The 15,893-nt window shown below is 45.3% G+C and overlaps 1 protein-coding gene across 4 annotated transcripts in view; it reads right to left on the reverse strand.

The window, feature by feature from the left end:
* Nucleotides 1-5,366: 5,366 nt before the first annotated feature.
* Ddc (dopa decarboxylase) overlaps nucleotides 5,367-15,893 on the reverse strand; it is an 80,970-nt gene continuing 70,443 nt past the window's right edge. For all 4 annotated transcript variants that reach the window (XM_052734524.1, XM_052734526.1, XM_052734525.1 and 1 more), the window contains 4 exons: nucleotides 12,800-12,898; nucleotides 10,301-10,402; nucleotides 6,598-6,815; nucleotides 5,367-5,780 (listed from right to left, as the gene is read on the reverse strand). In XM_052734524.1, the coding sequence (XP_052590484.1) occupies nucleotides 6,615-6,815; nucleotides 10,301-10,402; nucleotides 12,800-12,898 (402 nt within the window). In that variant the 3' untranslated portion in view covers nucleotides 5,367-5,780; nucleotides 6,598-6,614. The remainder of the gene's footprint in view (nucleotides 5,781-6,597; nucleotides 6,816-10,300; nucleotides 10,403-12,799; nucleotides 12,899-15,893) is intronic.

Genomic DNA, 15,893 nt, shown 5'->3' on the forward strand with positions numbered 1-15,893 from the left:
CCTTCTCTTTTCCTCTTATCCCTCTCCCTCCTCCCAGAGGCTGCTGAGATGTCTAGATTGCCTTGTTTTTCCCCTCAACTCAAAATTGCCTTCCAGTTTCCTGCTGAGTCTGTTTTTAAATTATTCTGTCTGTTAGACCAGGAACCCTGCAAAAGGCAACGTGATTCCCTGGTGCAATTCAAACCCTTATGCTATGTAAAGACTTCCATCTTTTAAAAATTAGCTTTGTTAGAATCACAACCCGATGCATAGTGTGGACAAGTTTAAGGCTTAAGCTATGCAAGTAGTAAATTTGCTGTCTGAGAACACAAACTGCTTAGTAGACTCTCTCACGGGTGGAAGTTGTTGGGCCTGCAATGAAGAACTTGCCACTTAAAGCAGACAGATCCAGTGCCCTTGGTGAGAGGGGTTCTTCTTGTGTATGTATCTGTGCATTTATAAACGTAATCTCAGACAGTGCCTGTGTATAGTTCAGTTAGCTAATTTGTTTTGAGCAGAGAGAGAAAATGATCCCAAATAATATTCATCCTTTCTGCCAGGAAATGTGTGGTTGGAGGGCTAGCAAAATGTCTCAGGTAAAAGTGCTTACTGTGCAAGCCTGCAGGCTTTAGTTTGAGCTCCAAACCCCGTGAGAACATGGAAGGAGAAAACTGACTCCACACAGCTGTCCATTGACCTCTTGGCACATGTGTCTTTTCAACCCATCATACACAAACACACAATAATAAATGTTTTCTAAAATGTGTTTATAGAGGTGCGTGAAGTAGAATGGTGTAGGGATAGGAAAAAAGATGGGACAAAAGTTAAATCTGGCTCTTTCTTTGAGATTTCCTGAGTGTGATTGGATTTCTGTCAATTGTCACATCTTTCTGCTCCCAGCCTACCGTGGTGAAAGAGGCCCACAGAAGACTGGAGATGTATCCAGCCATTCCTTGGACAGTCTATGGAACACACAGTTCTAATGAAGTTTTAATTAGATGCTGCTCTCCCCTACGACCAGAGGCAGAGTTTTAACAAGTCTAAGTTCTAATTATGTTTAATTAGCCTTTATATTCATGAACGGGGCAACCTCCACTCTACAGAATGGAGTGAGAGCTTGTACCGGGCAAAAGCAGAAGGGTGAGTTTCATAAAGCAGGGAGACAAGACTATTGGATAGGAGCTGACAGGTGGATAGCAACTTACTTCAGGTCACTTTTCTTATGGGGTTGAAGCAGGGGGACTTAGTCAAGCTCAGGCAGTCTGGGCTCTGGCTGCTGTGTATTTCCTGTGTTCAGGAGAAACTGGTCCATTTGTGGATCCCTTTGCTTCCTTAAGTGTCCGTGTGAGCTGGCTATGGGGTACATACCTGTAATCTTCCTGTCCATTGCATGTCTCCTACTGGGAACCATGCAAGTTTCTTTAAAATGGTCTTTCCAAATATTCCCATTTTATGCAAGCAACTTACTCTCCTAGTATTTATTCTCTTCATATGTTTCCCATTACTTATTACAAGGGTATGTTATGGCACACACAGAGAGGTGCCCAGAAAACAGATTTTGAGACCAAGGTAGTGAAAACTGTTAGTAATTGGGGATTTATATGATTCGTATAAAACAATAAAGCTATCCTTAGGCCAAAATGCTATCAGTCAAGTACCATGTTTCCTTAACTGTAGACTTTCTGGGTAAAATGCCAGTAAGACCATTTTCCAGTTCATACCATCTATTGGATTCCCTAGTTGAAAGTTCAATCCTGCCTTCCCTTGGGGTCTCGTCCTTTATCCCTTTCCTGTGTTCCCTTTAAGATGATGAGATGCCACCTGTGACATCTCCCTGCCCTTCTGCCTTGGGCTTCTCTGCATGCTGACTGGTATGTGGTCAGCCTGACTTGGATCTCTGGTTCCAGGAAGGCTGCTCTTTGCCACATTCTAGATAAGAGATGTTCCAGGATAAGTCTGTCGTCTGCTGTCTGCTGTGTCCAGATAATTCTAGGGCTTTCCCAACACCTGCAGGAAGTGCCTGTAATCAGCAAACACCTGAGGCCATACAGGCAGCATCTGGTCCCAGTACCACCAGAGGTCATTGTGCTCTAATATGATACTGCATTGGGCACAGATTTAAAGAAAGGTGCTACATGCTGACCATGGACTAGTCTCAATCCAGGCATACTGGATTCTTTTTTGTTTGTTTGTTTTTGTTTTTTTCAAGACAGAGTTTCTCTTCGTAGCCCTGAGTGGCTTGAACTCAGAGATCCGACTACTTCCGCTTCGCCAGAGCTGGTATTAAAGGTGTATGCCACCATCCCGGGCTTTGTCATACTGAATTCTATGTGGATAATGTACAGGTGGTGTCACGGAAAAGATTTACCCAGACAGATAAAGATGGAGCTTGTCCCATAAGCACCAAATGTCCCCACTGCCACCTATCCTGAGAAAACTTTGTCCCAGTTTACTTTCTGATGTCATTAAATACTATGATCAGAAGCAGCTTGAGGAGGAGAGGGTTTATTTCTTCTTACAACTTACAGTCCATCATGAAGGAAATTCTAGTCAGGAATTCAAAGCAAAAACATAGAGGCAGGAACTGAAGCAAGGGCCACAGAGGAACACTGCTCACTGGCTTACTTTCATGGCTAACCCAGGCTGCTTTTTTATACAACCTAGGACCACCTGCATGGGCATGCTACCGCCATAGCTGGCTGGACCCTCCAACATCTATTGTTAATCCAGAATATACTGCACACCCTTGCCTACAGGCAATCTGAGGGGGGCATTTTCTCAATCGAGGTTCCCTCCTCCCAGATGGCTCTAGTTTGTGTCAACTTGACAGAAAAAAAAAAAAAAAAAAAAAAAAAGAAATTAACCAACACAAGGTTAGTCCTGGGTTAGTCCGTGGTGGATTCTAGAGCCCAACTGCCTGGACAGTGTCCATTGCTCGGGTGCCAGTTACCTCTGTGAAACATGTTATCAAACCTCCCAGTGCCTCAGTTTTCTCCTCTGTAAAAGGGGGGTAGTAGTACAGCTTACCTCGGGGATTTTTGTTTGTTTGTTTGTTTGTTTGTTTTTGATTGTTTTGGAGACAGGGTTTCTCTTTGTAGCTTTGGAGCCTGTCCTGGAACTGGATCTATAGACCAGGCTGGCCTCGAACTCACAGAGATCTGCCTGCCTCTGCCTCCCAAGGGCTGGGGTTAAAGGTGTGTGCCACCACCGCCTGGTCCTCAGGGAATTTAAAGATGAATATTAAATGGATAATTTCAAATATGGGCAACAACACCTGTCATAGAGTAAGTGCTGGTGTATCGTTTGGTTAAATGGAAGGAAACTCTTCTTCTTGTTTCTAGGGCTGAGTGTTCTGGAGTCTGAGCACCAAGCTGAAGACATGCCTGGAGAGGCCAGTAGATGAGTGTGCCCGTATCAACTAGACACAAACTACAGTCATCTGGGAAGAGGAAACTTCAAAAGCCAGACATGATGGCACATGCCTTTGATCCCAGCACTCAGGAGGCAGAGTCAGGTGGATCTCTGTGAGTTCGAGGCCAACCTGGTCTACAGAGCGAGATCCAGGACGACCAGGGCTACACAGACAAACCCTGTCTTGAAAAACCAAAAGAAAGAAAACACACTGAGCAAAGCCCTAAGCAACATTACTCCCTCTTCATCAATTCGTGCTTTCAGTTACTTCCTCCATTTCTTTCAATGGGCTGTGATGTGGAAGTGTAAGCCAACCAACCCTTTCCTCCTTAAGGTGCTTTTGGTCGTGGTGTTTCTTCACAGCAATAGGAACTGTAACAGGACAGTGAATAAGCTAAAAATGAGCCATTATTAGACAAGATTGCATCCCTCCTGGGTCTGAACATAAACTGGGGTCTTAGACTATTCCCTAAAGATTCAGACAGTTCTAGAAAGAAATACCCCAGCCTTTCAGATAACCCCTGCTTCCCATTTGTGCAACGTGTCCTGTGCCACATGCCACCTAACCACTTGCCCAGACTGAGGTCTCAACCATCTTGCTAGAGTTAAAGATCATGCTGAATGGAGCTCTTTCTGCAGTAGAAGAAGGGGATCATGTCAATGGCAGCAGTGGCTCTTCTTGGAGCCTTACAGCATACCCAAGGGCACACTGAGAAGTGAAAACCAATCATTGTAACATGTAGACACGTCAACCTCAACTCAGTAATTTGAGTGTTTCATATTCTACTGGTCCTACCACAGATAGTTTTGGTGGCCTCAGGATACCATCCCTTGCCTCCACATCAGGACAAAAGCCAAATCTGGTTCATCTATAAATAATATCCTGACCAAATAAAATAGAGAGCATGCACGATAAGCACCAAGATTTCTGAAGAACAGATCATATCATTCTGTTATGGTTACACAAATGGCAGAAGCATCCGAAATTCAAAATATACCTGCTGTCTTACTTTTTCCTGTCACTGTGATAAAATACCCTGACAAAAAGCAACCTAAGGGAAAACACGTGTATTTGGCCTGACAGTCTGAGGATGAAGTCCATCACGGAAGGGAAGCAAGCCCTCGTTAAAGGAGTCGACCATCTTGCATCCAGTATGGAAGCAGAGACCTATGAATACTGTGCTCAGCTAGCAGTCTCCTGTTTGTGCAGTCTGGGATTCAAGCTCAGGAAATGATGCCATCCACGTTGGAGGTAGGTCTTATCACCTCAAGTAACCTAATCAAAATAATCCCTCCCTGGCATGGCCTCAGGCAACCTAATCTAGAAATCCCCTCCCAGGCATACACAGAGGCTTGTCTCCCAGATGACTCTAGGTCCTACCAAGTGGACACTCAATATAAACCACCACAGCTGCTAATAACCCAAGGACCCTTTTTGAATGCCATTGGCATTTCTAAAGGCTCCAAAGGAAGATCGTTAATCCTGGAATAAAAACACATATGTTGGGACTGGAGAGAAAGCTAAGAGCGCACACTGCTCTTGTGGAAGACCCAAGCTTGATATCTAGTACCCACAACTAGGTGGGTCACAGCTACTGTAACTCTAGCTCTAGAGGATTCAGTGGCCTCTTCTGACCTCCTTGAGCACTGCACACACACACACACACACACACACACACACACACACACACACACACACACTTATAAATCTCCAAAAAAAAAAGTGTTTTCTAAAATCAGAATGAGTCCATATAAAGATCAGAGATTATTTGAGTAAATACCTAGAAGTTGAACTCATTTCTAAGCAGAACTTGAGTGTTGTTAATGAATCTGAACAGTGACTGACATACACCAGGCTTTCATTAAACACATGATGACTAAATGAACATTAACAAGGGCGTCATAGTTGAAAGGGCAAGTGACGTTTACGAGAATGAGTCTGATACATTGTAAAACAAGATGCTTACTCAACACAGTTAGTATTGCACATCAATTGTTTATTAAGCATTGAAGCCACATAGGACAAGCTAACTGCCATAGATATAGTCTGAAGGTAAGACCAAAGACTTTCCTGGTAAATAAAGTAAGCCTTTTCCTACCACCAGTGGTTTTATGAACACAAAGACATGTTATTATCAACAAAAATCACAGCCAAATAAAGAACAAGGGCTAGAGCCTCTGGCATCAGCTCTGCACACAGAAAAACTTATCTCCCTGTATAATACAGAAACTACTTCATTGACAAGTCACTAAGAAGTCAATCACAGGTTTCTGGTTAGTTTTGGAGACAGACACGAAGCCACATACAACCGTGATTTCACGAAGACGGGGTGGTGATTAGTTTTCTCTCATTCCACTTTGCAGGTCTACTTCTTTTCAACTTTTGATCTCTACAGGAAAAAAAATAAATAGCACAAACTTAGGGGCTAGCTTAGAAAACACAGAGAGTGGCAGTGTAGCTCAGTGGTGGTGTGCCTGCCTAGAAGGCACAAGATCCTTGTTCCGTTCCCAGCACCACAAAAATGAAAATAAAATAATAAAAGTAAGAATTTTGTATACTTTTAAATTGAGTACAGAGAAGGACTATTCTATGTTTGCAGTGAAACAAAACGATAAATAGTTTTAACTGAAGAGTTTAGGCAAGGCAGTAGTGGCACACGCACGCCTTTAATCCCAGCACTCGGGAGGCAGAGGCAGGTGGATCTCTGAGTTCCAGGCCAGCCTGGTCTACAAAGTGAGTTCCAAGACAGCTAAGAACACACAGAGAAACCGTGTCTCAAAAAACAAACAATGTGGTTATGTTGCCAATCTGATATTTCTAATGATAAATATCACTGTAACTGTAAGCAGCCTGGAAGCTTTGCCCTTCTTTACCATCACAATTTTGATCGTTGCTGCCAGAGTAAATCAGTCACATGAAAGTCCCATTAATTGTTTTCATGGTCAATGCTGCTTGGGGAAATCTGGGGGCAACGTAGAGAGCAAGATCTATTCGTTATTATGTCTAATCTCACAGAAGTGAAAACAAATTCACTCTAACATCATTACACATAGCATTCTTTCTGCTTCTCCTGACTGAACATGCTACAGTCTTCTCTTCCTCATGTTACAATGGAGCCCAGCCCCACAGCACTCAGTGGCCAAGCTGGGATGGAGCTGGACTCCTGAGGCCAGGAGGACAGCATGTTCCTGGCAGAGCTAGCTTACCTGAAGCAGCTCTGCTTTCACTCCTTCTCAGCTCTCAGCACGCTGCTTGCCAGCTCTCTGATGTGCTCCCAGGCCAGTTGCACGTGGATAGACTCCACAGTGCGGGAGCACACCGCAAAGCGCAGCACAAACTTGTCTCGGAGATGACAGGGAACCAAGTGGATTTTTTTGGCGCTGTTTATCCTTTGTAAAAGAGTTTCATTCAGCTGGTTGGAGCCCTGGGGTAATTAGAAAGCAGATCCATCATGTAACACAAAGTCTGGTATCACCCAGAAATGGTAAACAACCAAGAAATCATCTTTACTTTTCATTTTGTATGTGAGATGTCAGAAAGCTTGATGAAATAACACAGGCTAACAGAACTTATGGGATCGCTTCTCCCTGTGACACTACTTCTCCATGATCTGTGCTATCAGAAGTTGACCTTCCCATCCTCCAACTTTGTTTAAGAAAGATAAAGGTTGGTAGGGGCGATGTCAAAAAAACAGGTGAGCACAAACAATGGAACTGGGTCTCTGTTACACTAAAGCAGCTTTAGGGACCTTGGGACCCACAGGAGAGCTTAACAACATAAACAATGGAACACCACAGCCAAGCTGTTGTGAGAATCTGGAAAGGACATCTGCAAGTGCAGGAAAAGGGATCATGGATGATCTCTATACAGCCTCTCCAGAAAGAGAATAGTCAACCAGCTGGGGACAGAGAGGCCCAAGTCCTCCACTCCCAATGACTGACCAGAGATAAGAGGGCCTTATCAACCAACACACAGAAGCCTTCACTTTCTATCTGGGCCCCCAAGTTCTTTGCCTATTCCTTCCTTCACTCCTCTGTATAAGTTGTCATGAAGTGGCTCCCTGTCTGCCAAGCCTTTCAGTTTAGCAAAATATAGAAGAAGGTGGACATGGGCAGCACTCCCTAGTCATAAGACCCTTGAAGGGCTGGACCATTCATTCTGGACTTCAAGGGTCAAGATATAGGAAGATGCATGGGAAGGAAAGTGTCCTCTTGGTCTGGACAGTAGTAGCTGAACACCTGCTGGATACAGAAAACTGCTCTTGGCCTTGGACAGATCTATGTGCCTCTAGACTTGGGTCTGAGTGTAACTCCCAAGAAAATCTTGAGTGCACAGCAAGGAACTATAGGCTATTCAGACTGTTGGTGTAAGTGCCACGACTGGATAATGAGGTCCTATTCAAGGAAGATGGAGACATGAGACGATGACACAGACAACAAAAACCAAGTGTTCAGGGAAAAGTCGTTTGCCATTTGCAACTGCTTTGGATCAGACAGGATTTCCATAAAGTAGGAGCAGAAAACCAACAGAAATTATTAGAACCACAACAACGGAAAAGGCAAAAGTAAGGCAAGTAAGATTAGAGGAGTCTGGCCAGGGAGAAAGGAGCAACCGTGCCATTGGAATGTCACAGACTTTAGGTCCAGTAAAGGGCCACAGGGTCAGAAATATAGCTTAGCGGCAGAGCTCTTGCCTAGCACACGTGAGACTTGGGTTTAAATTCCCAGTGACACAAAAATGAATTTTGTGTGGTGAATGCTGTTTTTAACCAGCAAAGTGGTATGCACCTGCAACCTCACCTCTTGAGAGCTGAGGATGAAAGAATAAGTTCAAGAGAGTCCTTGGCTACACAGTCAGTTTGAGGGTAGCCTGGGCTACACAAGGTCTTGTCTCAATAAGTCAGTAGCCAGAAATACATATGCTTGTTGAAACCATCAAGGATAGAGAAGATTGAAAACTCAGACTGGAGAAAACAAGGACAAGGGGGGAAATTATACTGTGTAGTTACATAGGCAGAAAAAAAGGAGGACTAGTGTTTAGTTAATGTGCTGCCTTAAGAAAAAGGTGTAAGCTGGGCGGTGGTGGTGGTGGTGGTGGTGGTGGCGCACACCTTTGATCCCAGCACTTGGGAGGCAGAGGCAGGCGGATCTCTGAGTGTGAGGGCAGCCTGGTCTACAGAGTGAGTTCCAGGACAGTCAGGGCTACACAGAGAAACTTTGTCTTCAAAAAACCAAGAAAAGGAAAAGGTGTAATCATGGGAAGGAGACAGCAAAAGTTCACAGAAGAAAGGCTTTGGAGGGTTTTGCATGTGAGGGCTGTACACACTACCAGGCATGTGAGAAGGAGGAGAAACTGAGGCAAAGTATATTTGGCATAATCTTCAACTCTACAGATCCAGTAATAGTCTTAGCCCTGACAGCACCAGGTCAAGAGTGAAGCAGACAATCACAAGGGCGTTATTATACAGAGGTCTTTGGGGAAGACAGACGTTCTACATTATATCGTGGTGATGGCCTCCCAGCCCTGTAGCTATAACAAAAAAAATCACTCAAATAGACAAGTTACAAGCCAAAGTGAATTACATCTCAATAAAAATTAAAATATAAGCATCCTACAAAACTGAAAATATCCGGCAGCAACATCCTATGGCAATAAAAACAAATACCTACTTGGGGGACAAAGGAGTCAACACAATGCCAACACCAATGTTGGTAGACCTGCCACATCCCATGGTCCACACACCAGACTCCAGGGACATGGATACCTTGAGGCATCCCACACAGGCTGCATACAGCCTGCACGACTTCCCAAACATCCCATTTTCTACTTGCAGAAAGCCTGGGGCTCCTCTCTAGCTCTCACACCACAACACTAATGCTTGTGCTTCTAGGGTTTCCTAGGTTCGGATTTCATCTCAAACTCTTAAGAATCAAGAAGCAGGAAGGAGAGGGAGTACATGGAGGTGCAGCATCATGAAATTGATGTAGCCCAGATTGCTCCTTCTCATGATTGCTGTCTAGACTCGGACAAAGAGGCCTCCTGGCAAGCCCTAGAACTGATTCAGAAACTTCCAGTCAACTGTCGTGGTATGCATCTGCAGACCCAGTTACTTGGGAGAATTGCAAGTTTCAGGTCAGCCTGGGTAACATCATGAGGCCTTTGTCTCTTATTTTAAAAAAGGGGGGAGGAGGGGGGAGAAAAAAGGAGGCAGGGTCTGTGGTTGTAGTATAGTGTAGACTTGTCTAGCATGTGTGAAGTTCTGGGTTCCATCCCAGGACTGTAAAAAGGAGAAGAGGAAGGAGAGGAGCAAGAAAACAAAACGTAAAATTGTTGGCCTATTAAAAGCCATCTCTGTAATGGCCAGAGCATCTGGTTTCATTTATACGATGATGATGAGCAGGGGCCTTTTGAGTAACATGGCTGTGTAAGTCTCTGCAAAGATAGCTTACTCCCTTGCCTGTCTGGGCAGGCTTCCCTCACAAAATGAACACACAGCCCAGGTGCCCCCTTTGGGCAGGAATCTTGCCGAGGTATATATAGCTGGATGACTGGGACAGTGGAGTTTGTTTATCCAACCAGATCCCAGATGTGCTGATGCTGTGTGTCCACAGGTGACCTGGTTCCTGAGGCCACAGACAACTCAGCAGAGGAGTACAGTTCCAGAGGTATTGAATGGACTCTTGGCATGGGGTCAAGAGGAAGGCATCCAATCACATCTGAGGAAACTGGGCAGCAAGTCCATGGAAGAGAGTGTACGAGGCCAGTCAGCTAGCCAGCACCGCCTGCTAAGCACCACGGGTCATGTTCTGTAGCCCTTGGCAACTGGTACACATCTTTGCACGTGGATGTCATGAATAATATTTTATCTCATCAACGAAAACCAAGATGGCTGAAATTGGCATACCATACCTTTAGTCGGAAGCAGACCAGCCCAAGAACGACTTCTGTGCAGATCTCAAAGCGAGGGTCCTGGCGTACCAGAGACTCAAACTCATGAGACAGTGCCACGTGCTAGAAAAGAGAAGGGAAACTCCTGTCTTTCTCATCGCAACCTCAGCCTACCCCTGGCCACCCCGCGCCTTACAGGACTGTGCTTCTATTATTCATTCACATGCTCAGAGCGATGTCTGTCTCCCTCACCAGCATTTCCCACACAGGTGGAGAGGGCTCAACTGCTCTATACCACGAGATATACCACAGTTTCCTCAGAAAAACACTCATTTTCTTCTGTCCATGGATCTATGGTTTTGTTATTATTGTTTTGTTTGTTTGTTTTTGTTTTTGTTTTTCGAGACAGGGTTTCTCTGTGTTGTTTTGGTGCCTGTCCTGGATCTTGCTTTGTAGACCAGGCTGGTCTTGAACTCACAGAGATCTGCCTGCCTCTGCCTCCCAAGTGCTGGGATTAAAGGCATGTGCCACCGCCACCCCCCTTTCTTTTATAATTTTATAATAAACCTCATAAGGAAGTTATTGAAGGTTCTAGAAGAAACAAAGGCTACATCCAGCTGCCTTGCCCTCCTCATGACAGCTTAAAATATTGTGATACAGGGATATTACTTTGCTTATTTGCAGAGAGTAAAATGAGGCTCGGGGAGAGAGAATAAGTGTCATAACCCAAGGCCTTATGGTCATGCCTTGGCTCAGATGGGATTCACAGCAGCTGCCTAAGACTGGAGCATCACTTTCTGATTGCAACAGATAGGTAGGAAGTACTTCCACCTGCCGTATTCAAGAACTATGTGCTCTCGGGCATATTGGTGCATGCCTTTAATCCCAGCACCTAGGAAACTGAGGTAGGCAGACCTCTATGAGTCTGAGGCCAACCAAGGCTACACAGTGAGACCTTATCTCCAAAATAAAAAATAAAATAAAGTTTTGTGCTCGTGTTGAACGCATAAGCTTATTTGATCTCTAGATGTTTACGGAACTCAAAAGTTGATTAAAACCACATATGATCTGCAGAGAACACACTCAATCACTGTCCATGTACACACGTAGCTAATTGAAACCTGCTGGCACCCAGCACTGGCTGCCACAGGGTGGCCGCTTAAGAGGAGCCGAAGGACAGACACAGGCTTGTTGGGACTGAAACACCGTAGAAGCGATTGCCACTAGTCATCCCACCAGGGGGCACCAAAGATTCAGGATGAAAAACTCTCTTCAATGAGCTCAGGCCTAAGAACACGCGCTTTGACCATTCTTACAGTCTTTTGTTAGGACAGGATCGAGGCCTTTCCAGAAAGAGGTGTGGTGTGTTTTTAACCTGGCACAGCCTAATCTCAGTGAGTTGTCCTGAACTGAAAGTCATCATCACCTTCAACTGATAAACCACTCTGGGATCTTTTCTTATTACACCAAGTTGACTCACCCTCATTTTTTTTTTCCTTTTGCAATTGGATCAGGGACTATCCTAGAAATCTACACACACCCTCGGTTTCTAGTTCTTTCTCCTGTGTAGCTTCTCACAATGCTTGATGTCTGCATACATGTCCTTACAACAGGTCTGTGATCAGGACAGATGCCAGCGTGTAGCATGTGACACGTGACAAATACTCTGGAAACAAACGCTTTTGCCTTTCTGCATCCTTGTCACAGAAGAGGAGCCTGGAGACACTCAGGCCCTGCCTTTGGCTGCACATCTGGTGATGCAGTGGGTACTGGGACTTAAGGGGAAAGCTGTCACCACCACAGGCTGGAAACCACAGGCATGCTTGCCTCATCAAGATGGTGCTGTGGCTTAGAAAGGACTCGGCTGAAGTCAGTGGGCCCTCAGCATCTGGCTAAATGGGTGGACAAGTCCTGGCTCATATTCAGGCCTCAGCTTCCCCGGCTGTTGAAAAAAAAAAAGTAGGGTAGTAGGACTTGGAACCAATCAGTGGTTCCGTAAAGTAGTTGAGTGCATATTGCCGTGATCTGCATGGCTAGTTGAAACAGAAGTTACGTACAGACCAGTAAGCCTCCTTGAGACAGAGGGGACTAAATGGTATCTATCTATGCCAACCAACTCAAAGGTTCTCTTACTGTGGCTTTTTGTTTTTGTTTTGTTTTGTTTTGGGTTTTTTTGTTGTTTTGTTTTGTTTTGGTAGGGCAGGGGGAGAGAAACATTATGTTCTCACTATTGGTATTGCTCACTACACCCTGATTCCACAATTATGCTTAAGATGCTGTTACAGACAACAGCAGACCGTATATTCCTCTATCCCCAAAGGCCTGTGCCTGCTAGGAAACTCTATCTCAGCTTGTATATAAAAATTCTGATGTCCTCGTGTTTATGGAAGGGCCTCATGATGTATTTCTCAGAACGTCCCCATTGTGAGGATGGTATTTGCTCACTAAGACACTTGAATTCATTTCTGAGTCTGCTAAGACTATTACAATTTTACTCAGATAAACAAAGAAGGCAGTCACCTTGCGGATGTAAGCCTGCAGGCCCCTGACTCCATACATTCTGAAAACAAACCACATTTTCAAAGAGCGAAATCTCCGCCCCAGGGGAATCTGCCAGTGCTGAAAGAAAATATAAAGAATACTACGTCAGTGAGAAGCATGTTAACAGCCAGGCTCCTTCCTTTTCAACTTCTCAGCTGACCAGTTTCTTCTGGAAGCAGCCATTTTCCAACAGAACGCTTATTTTCCAGCCGGGGATAGCAAAGAGCTTGTGTGTGAGGTGGGGAGAGGAGAGCCAGAAGCTGTCTTCACATCCTGTGGAGAAGAGGACAGAAGAGGCACTGACTGGGAGGCACAGATGTTTATTAGTTTCCCAGGACAGACTGAGCACACAGCAGAGGAGGGACCAGAGTAAGAAATAGAAAAGATGTGGTCCTTCCCGAGGGAGCTTCCACGGGGGGCAGGGGGTCATCTGGGCAGAGCGTGAGGGTGCTGAGCCCCTTGTGTGCCCTGCCTTTCTCCGCCTGGATGCACTGAAAGTGTGCTCTGAAACAGTATCAGCTCCTTTGTCTCGCTGACCTCCGGGGTGACCCCAATACCCTTTCACCAAAGAAGCCTTCCCCTGCTTCTCCTCGCTCTCCCAGACGGTCAGCTGACTAGCTGTTCACACTGGCTCCTCACATTCTTCTTGATGGTGATGGATGATGGTTGGAAATGCAATAAAAGCACGTAGGACAGGACAGGGATGAGACGCAGGCCAGTCGGGAGGACGGCCTTGCACTACTTCCTGGCTTTCTTTGAAATTCTCTACTTGAGCTTATAAAGGGCAGGCTGGGGGAGGGGAGCCCTTTGCTTCTTGTGGAGTCCCTCGGCTCCTTTGCTGTGGGGAGAGAGAGAGCTGTTTCCCTGCTGGGCATGAGATGGTGTTCTACAGTTGGGAAGAGCACCCTAAACTCCACTGCTGTCTGCCACCAGAGACATAAATAAGAGCTAGCCTGAGTTAGTAAGAATTAGTTTCTCGGAAAATAAAGATAATTTTTAAATACAATTGTTCCTCCCTTAACCAGGAGGTGAGTAACAAAATCCCCTGTGGATGGATGAAATTTGGGACAACACCAAACTTACATATGCCATTTTTTCCTACACATGTATGCCTATGGTATAATTCCTTTTGTTTGTTTTTTTGTTTTTTGTTTTTTATTTTGTTTTTGAGACAGTTTCGTGTAGCCCCGACTGGTATGAACTCACTTGGTAGGCTAAATTGGCCTCAAACTCAGAGAGATCCTCTCACCCCTGCCTCCTGAATGCTGGGATTAAAAGTATGCACCCTAGCCGGGCGGTGGTGGCGCACGCCTTTAATCCCAGCACTCGGGAGGCAGAGCCAGGCGGATCTCTGTGAGTTCGAGGCCAGCCTGGGCTACCAAGTGAGTTCCAGGAAAGGCGCAAAGCTACACAGAGAAACCCTGTCTCGAAAACCAAAAAAAAAAAAAAAAAAAGTATGCACCCTCCTATCTGACTTTACTCTGCATTTTAATTTCTTACTATTGAATTTTTTTTCTTTCTTTTTTGGGTTTTTTGTTTGTTTTTGTTTTTTCAGACAGGGTTTCTTTGTGTGGCTCTGACTGTCCTAGAACTCACTCTGTGGACCAGGCTGGCCTAGAGCTCACAGGGATCTGCCTGCTTCTGCTTCCCAAGTGCTGGGATGAAAGGCCTGAAGCACCACCACTTCTTTATGAAGGCTTCTGGCTTTCCTGACTTACTGTGCAGTAGGCATACAATTACCATGTGCATAAAATAAAAATGGGACGATAAGGCCACAGGATGTGCAAAATTTGTGGGTTTTATTCTTCTTTAAATTTTGCCTTGCCGGGCGGTGGTGGCGCACGCCTTTAATCCCAGCACCCGGGAGGCAGAGCCAGGCGGATCTCTGTGAGTTCGAGGCCAGCCTGGACTACCAAGTGAGTTCCAGGAAAGGCGCAAAGCTACACAGAGAAACCCTGTCTCGAAAAACCAAAAAAAAAAAAAAGAAAAAAAATTTTGCCTCTGCACAGTTTAAGTATCATTTGTGGGGAAGGGGAGATCTGACCCCATGCTAAGTTCACTTATAATAATGGAAGCTCTGATGACAATTGCTTACAGACTTGCCAACCTCTGGTTAACGAAGATTGTGAGCTCTTTCTCAAAAATCTAGCATCGGACCCCAACGAAGGCAATACAAATCCAAAGCTTACAGCAATGTCAGGATGAAGAGACTGTGAATGATCTTATCCTCAAGCTATTTTTAAGATTATTCTCACATTATCCCTTTAAGTTGTGCTTTCTAAAAGGTAAGCTGGATCCTAAATAGGAATTGTGTATACGAAGTTAAATGAGATGAGGAATTGTTCTCCTGGCTGTACCCATGTCTATACATGTCCTGGCTTTTCCCCATGGTACAAGCTTCCCTGAAACTCTGCCCAGGGGGAGCTGTAATGAAGAGTCCCTGGTGACCTGCACCTGCCAGCCTGCAGCTGTCGCCAGAAACAGGAAGGGTACTCTATGTCTGAGAGGTAATCCTGCTACCTTATTATCAGCGACTGACATACTGCCCCAAGAATTTAGACACACTACTTCGGACAAGACTCTTTGATAATGTCCGGTGCTCACCATGCACACCCGCCTCCCCACCCAGCAAATGAGCCGGGTCATTTCTCGAGTCAGAGCGGCAGCAGATGCGAGGGGCCCTTCACGTTCCCGGCCTGCTGGGCTTCTATTCTTGGAAGAAGCCTCCCAGCGTTACTTGCGGTTCCAAATTCCTTTCTAGAGTAAAGCTGGGACAACCTGGTGTTTTCAAAATCCAGAAAACATTTGTGGCAAATAAAAAAAAAGGAGAAAAAAGTAAAGCGAGTCGAGGAAAGGCTGCCAAGACGACAATCTCCTGTCCAAGAATCCAGCTCTTCTCTGCCTTTGCACTCCTTAGGATGCTGCCCCCCAAACCCCACAGAAGGCAGAAAGGAGGGCCATAGGCCCTGTGGAGACAGACCCTTGCAGGAGCTGATCTCAAATCTCCTTCCACCTGTCCTAGAAGGCAGCTGGGGCTGTGTCTTCTAAACTGGGACCTCTGAGGGACTTGGCA

The sequence above is a fragment of the Peromyscus californicus genome, unplaced genomic scaffold, assembly GCF_007827085.1.
Source record: "Peromyscus californicus insignis strain IS unplaced genomic scaffold, ASM782708v3 Scaffold_13__1_contigs__length_99412109, whole genome shotgun sequence".
Lineage (NCBI taxonomy): Eukaryota > Metazoa > Chordata > Mammalia > Rodentia > Cricetidae > Peromyscus > Peromyscus californicus.